The sequence below is a fragment of the Zea mays genome, chromosome 9, assembly GCF_902167145.1.
Source record: "Zea mays cultivar B73 chromosome 9, Zm-B73-REFERENCE-NAM-5.0, whole genome shotgun sequence".
Taxonomy (NCBI): domain Eukaryota; kingdom Viridiplantae; phylum Streptophyta; class Magnoliopsida; order Poales; family Poaceae; genus Zea; species Zea mays.
Genome location: NC_050104.1, coordinates 49704352 through 49710050, shown reverse-complemented (window position 1 = coordinate 49710050; position 5699 = coordinate 49704352). Strand labels below are relative to the sequence as shown.

Below are 5699 nucleotides of genomic sequence, written 5' to 3'. Positions count from 1 at the left end.
CCACTGTTTAGTAATGATGTTAAACAGGGGTTCAAGTCTAGGGGATTAATATGTTCTAGTCTTCATGGTAGTCGAATTTGTTTCTTTGGGTTGGCTGGATTTCCTTTGTTTTTATTTTGGTCATGAATATTCATTACTACCTTTGCATTCTGATTATACTATGTGGATTATCTTTCTTTTACATTATGCATAAATTTTATGTTCCTTTCGTTATGTTACTTACAAGGGAGGTGTTGCCGGATTTTCTTTACTTTCGGTCTCTATTTCTTTTCTTATGTTGTTTAAGTTTTGTGGGAAAGGTATTTGGTAACATTCATTGTGTGGAAGCAATGGGGTGTTACAGAATGCTTAGGGACTATCAATGGATTATCTAACTAGGAGCTTGGCCCTTCTAACAGCATCCATACGAGAGGCTGAAGTGTTGGCTTTTTGACACCTCCGTAAAAATACTAAAGACGTTGATTGGAGTTTGTATCTTTATCTCATTTCAACTTCCTTTCTTAATTTGTGTACGTAGGCTAGTTGATATGATTAGAATCCAAGTGTCCAACTCTTCTATGACAGAGATAGCAATACACATAGTAAAATGTTAATTGTATTAAAAAATATTGTTTTATATAAAATTGCTCTCATTGAATTTCATATAAATTACAATTACAATTCCATAAAAACAATATGCCTTTCATTTAACTCTTTGTTATATTATCATTAAATTTAATACATTTATTAGTACTAGTAGTAATGTTTTCTTGCGTATGTTTTAGAGAGTCAGATTGATCCTCTTAAAAAACAATAGTGATATGAAAAAAGCATAGGTGATAACGACATCAAAGGCGGTCGTTGTTAAAAAAACATCCATGATAAAATAAACAACATGTTCTTTTAAATACAAATTACGTTTTTGTTAAGGGATCAGGAAAATGTACTCCATGCATCCATCAACTCAACATTCATGAAAAGGTCTTGTAAGTGAAATCCATTCGAACTTTCGAAGTATGTTTTTGACCTCTAATTTGTCTCTTGCTATCTTCATTGTTTATTATTACAAAATTAGAACCATATTTAACATCAATGGAATGCAAATCTACTAATAATGCAACATTTGTGTATGGTTTTAACCCAACTAATTCGTTGCGCAAGATTACAAATTTGACCTTTCAAAAGAAAATACATCCTAGACTGATAAACAAAGGCAGTGCATTATATGTTTTTACAAACCGCTTTTAACCATGTTTTGTAGTGCAAAGAGGTGCTTCTTGACGTCTTTATTTGAAATGACATATTGATTCCATGCATGCTTTCAGTGGTTTCATATATTTTGTAACAGCTTCTGATGGACATGGATTACCTTGCTGCTCCTTCTCTAAGTTACGCATGTTGCACTGTTGTTCTCAAAAAATTAAAAAAACATTGGTCCGCACAACAGTAAAAAAAACAGCAATGTGATAAATATAAGGGTGCATATTCGTAATGCTCCAACAACAAGAATGGTTTTCAGGCAACTGTGGTGCCACCTTGGACTTTTATGTGATATAGTGAGATCTCAAATGAGAGAGAAGCGAAAGTGGTAGAAATCAGGTCTCATGCAAGGCATGTTTTGAATAAAAAAAGACTATTGCAGTAGACACATGCACTATCAAATTTTGAACTGGAAGCACAAGGTCTCCTCGTCATATATGGCGAAGAATGATGAGTGTGTGCACAGTTGTTCAGGCTATAGATAGATATGGTGCATCGGTAATAGCGGGTGGGGATAGAAATTAGGTATGTTGTGTTGTTTGGGTTGGGATTGGCCTAAATCAACCAGATGTATAATCAATTATTACTAGGATATATGATATATTCACCGCATTAAGATAGTGTTTGGTTCCTGAGTATAAAGTGGGACGGAGCCGTTCCACTCCTAATTTTTTGTTGTTTGGATTGGTGCTATTTAAGATAGAGTGGCTCTAAAAAAGGAAAATTATGCTCAAATATTGAATCATCCAACTCCTCAAAATCTTTCGGACAGAACCGTTCGGTTGGCTTCACGTCGTTCCATCCCAACTGACTCTGCAATCCAACACTACCTAAAAGAGAGCTCATGCTCTTGGTGCCACTACCTCATAGAATTAGATAACGTTTGGGATGAAATGGCTCTGTCCAAGGAGCGGCTCCGTCCGGGAGATTTCGGCGAACCAAATGGTTGAACATTTGAGCATATTTTTTTATTTTTAGAACCACTCCATATTATATGGAATCAATCCAAACGAAAACAAATTGAGAGTAGAGCGGCTCCGTTTCACTATACTTCGAAACTAAACGCTACCTTAATATCTCTAGCTAGTCAGATAGTCTTGCATATATTTGAAATCACAATTATCACTTATGGCCATAGCTCCAAGATTTCGAAAGGACTGCGCTCGCCGTGGTTTTCTCATCATACAACTTCAATTGAAGAATGTCACTGGATCAAACTTTTGACTAGGATCGATAATTAAATGTACACCGTTTTCAGTCTTATACCACCATATCTTATAGATTTTATAAATTTGTCATTGTATCGCCAGAATCTCCACCCATTAATTTTATTCAATTGAAATATCTCTATATGCCACAAGTCATTATTATATTTCCGGTATTTGATGTGACGATCTGCGGGCTCCAAGAGCTATAACATCAATGGAAATAATTGTAGTGAAATTAAAATATGTGAAGATACGAAGGCAAAATCTTGCTCGGACATTAATCTTCAATAATCTCCACCCTCCACCAACCCCCCGCCAACTCTTATAAGAAGCCATGGTACTGTGTGGTAGAGAAGCACAAATAGAGTCTATAGGCAGAAATACAACAACCTTTGTGTTTCTAGAGCTAGGTTACCTTCCATGGAGGACCAATCATGGAAGACCTACTTCTCCCATCAACCTCCTCCAAAACCTACTCTAAGCAAAATAATATCAGATCTTAGGAAGAGGGAACTGGTGAGGCCCACATTTGTGTGCCTACAGTGCGCCAAGGAGTCCAACTCCCAACAAGCCATGGCCTCCCACTGCAAACAGCATGTCCAGGCCGGCATGGCTAAGGGGACAGTTGAGCATATTAAGTATTATCCCGACCACACATACTTTTTCTTATGCAGTGATGCTCAACCAAGTTCGTCATCATCTGTTGATGGAGTCTTGCCACAAGCAGAGCCACTAAACCAGACCAAGCAGGTACCTTGGCCAAGTTACACAACTGTGTTTGCTTATGCTGGAAATCCTTTCATGTCACACCTAGCAAGTCTCGTGAGAGACAACCGTAACAGAGTCACTCCAAGCACAACTCCGATTGGAAACGTGCCTGACATTGATCTAGCCCTACGGTTGGGTTCCGCTCCTAGTACGTCTGATGGATCGACCACATTCAACAAGTAGCTAGTGCTCACGGTGACAACTCCAGGGGGGAATGCTGATCTATGGGAGCTTCTGTTATGAATATTTATGTTTTTGTTACATCTATCTTTTTAGAATAAAAATTATATCCAGTTTCTTATAGTTCAGGCTGATTATATTTCTGTAGTTCTTCTATGGAGCAAGTTTGATGTATGAGATTTGCACACATTTGTGCTGCATGTTGTACTTTCTTGGATTGTACTGAATCATCGAATCCTAGTTTCGTTCCTCTGATCAGTTTAATTCTTGGCCAGATTTAAATTTTCCTAAATTTGGATCATATTATATATTTGTCTAAATGCATTTCACATATACAGGAACAATCCATATTCAAGAGTTTGATGTGGGAATGTAGAATATTGTAACTCAAATTAAAACTATGTGATATGAGAACTAAATAGTTGTTTATACATATGCTACTTCTAATTATTATCAATTTAACATCTGTTCGAGATTTTGAATAATTTATAAGAATGTAGTTCTCTATAAACCACCTATATAACAATGAAGACTTTTTTGTTCATGACCAAGTGCTACTTCTATTGAATCATGAGGCGACAATAATTGCACATTCTATCAAAAGAAACATACATTTTGCATGTAAATTATTTACATGCACATATTCATATTTAATAACAAGTCACACAAAAAGGTGCCCTCACAATCGAATATGTTGTATGAATGAGTTAACAAAGTGAACCATGACGCAGTGCTCGAGGTCGTGTATCGATTGGAAATAGTTTCAGGAGTTGCAAGAGAGCATGGTGACCCTAGGAGTCATCTAAATAATCGAGTGGATCCTCGTGACGAGGTCCAAGTGAAGCGGAGACCAACTATGAGTGAAGTTGCCTCTTCTGCCCCTTTTTACTATTACGAGTTTTGTGTGTTCAAGCTCCCCTTATTTATGGGGTTGCTCTACTACGGGCTCTACCTCCATGACCAGATCCCAGAAGGGATCCTCCACATCTCGGTCTATTACATTCTATTTGAGGCCTTTGTGGGAATCCCTCTCCATTTTGCATTATGGCGGTGTTTGTTTATGGTGGTTCGCCAAGCGTCCAGGGGTATGCCTTCTCAGATGGGGGCACATTGATCCAAGTCCATCCTAAGAAGGTGGGGCACTACCTGAGCCTTAGCCAGAACTAGACGTGGATGCGAGGTTGGGGTGGGAGGAGAATTTGCTCTACCTTTCTAATGTGCTTTTGGTGTTGTTTCTTTTTCTATCACCCAACTTGGTGGTGAAACGTCTACATCATGGTCGATTATTTCACCATGTCAGAGCTAGGGGTTCTGCCTCCATATTTGTTGTGGTTGATCGCCTAAGGGAGTAAGGCGTGACAGGTCCAAAGGTGATCCATTACTTCTGGGTAGTTAGTTTCTCCCCTTGAAGATGTTCCTAGTAGGAGTTCTAGGGCAAGGAGGTCCAAACAATTTTATTGAGCATTCCCATCCCCATAGAACAACTTGACAACCAAGTGATGACAAATCCAAGAGCATACACACAGGATTATGGCGAGGGGGAGGCACTAGAAGCCTTTCATGATGGCTATCCTTCCCTGCATGATGAACCTTTGCTCGAAAAGTTATATGTCCCACCAAGTACCCTTCAGAGGTTTTGTGGGTGGGAGTCAGGGTGATGGTATCCTTGTCCTCGTGGCCCTAGAGCTATGTCCATCATTCATGGTCATGCGCCAAATGTGTCCCTAGGAGGCATCCCTTAATGGGGGAAAGCATTGACCATTTTGCTTGGCTATTCCAAAACGGTCATCAAATCACTTGGCTTCTCAACAATAGTTCTCCATAATATCCTCTAGGCTTCAACTTGCCTTGCAATTATAATTTGTAGAACTCACTCCATGGGAGGATAACTCTTGGTTGTGGGGCTTCCCATAGTGGTGTTGTACCTTCATCCCATAATCGCTCGCCATTATCAACCCATGTTGTTGTCAGTTTACCATGGTAGAGCACTTCCATCACACCACACACATAGTCCTCTAGTTATAATGAGGGGGAATCATTATATGTTGGTGCATATGCATCCACTAGAAAGGCCAATTGAGTGGTTGTAGGTGCCACACTTGATAGGTCCCACTAGGATGCCACTGCTACCAAGAAGGTGGCTACCGTGGCATGAGGAAGGGTAAGTGTTGCCACACAAATTTTTATTATTGTTTGCATATTCTTGCATTTATATAATGACCTTAATTGAGTTTCTCTATTTTGTAGTATTATAAAGATGTTATTATGGAGCATGGGAGCGCGTTCATGGATATTAGAGAGACG

General features: G+C 38.9%; 1 protein-coding gene across 1 annotated transcript; it reads left to right on the top strand.

Annotated features, from left to right (window-relative positions):
- Nucleotides 1-2820: 2820 nt before the first annotated feature.
- LOC100381657 (uncharacterized) lies at nt 2821-3657 on the top strand. The gene has a single exon (NM_001174472.1). The coding sequence runs from the start codon at nt 2868-2870 to the stop codon at nt 3396-3398; it is 531 nt and encodes a 176-aa protein (NP_001167943.1). The 5' UTR covers nt 2821-2867; the 3' UTR covers nt 3399-3657.
- The last annotated feature ends 2042 nt before the right edge of the window (nt 3658-5699 follow it).

Bases quoted from the DNA above. Each gene is read 5' to 3' on its own strand.
- LOC100381657 (NM_001174472.1), top strand. From the start codon at position 2,868: ATGGAGGACCAATCATGGAAGACCTACTTCTCCCATCAACCTCCTCCA.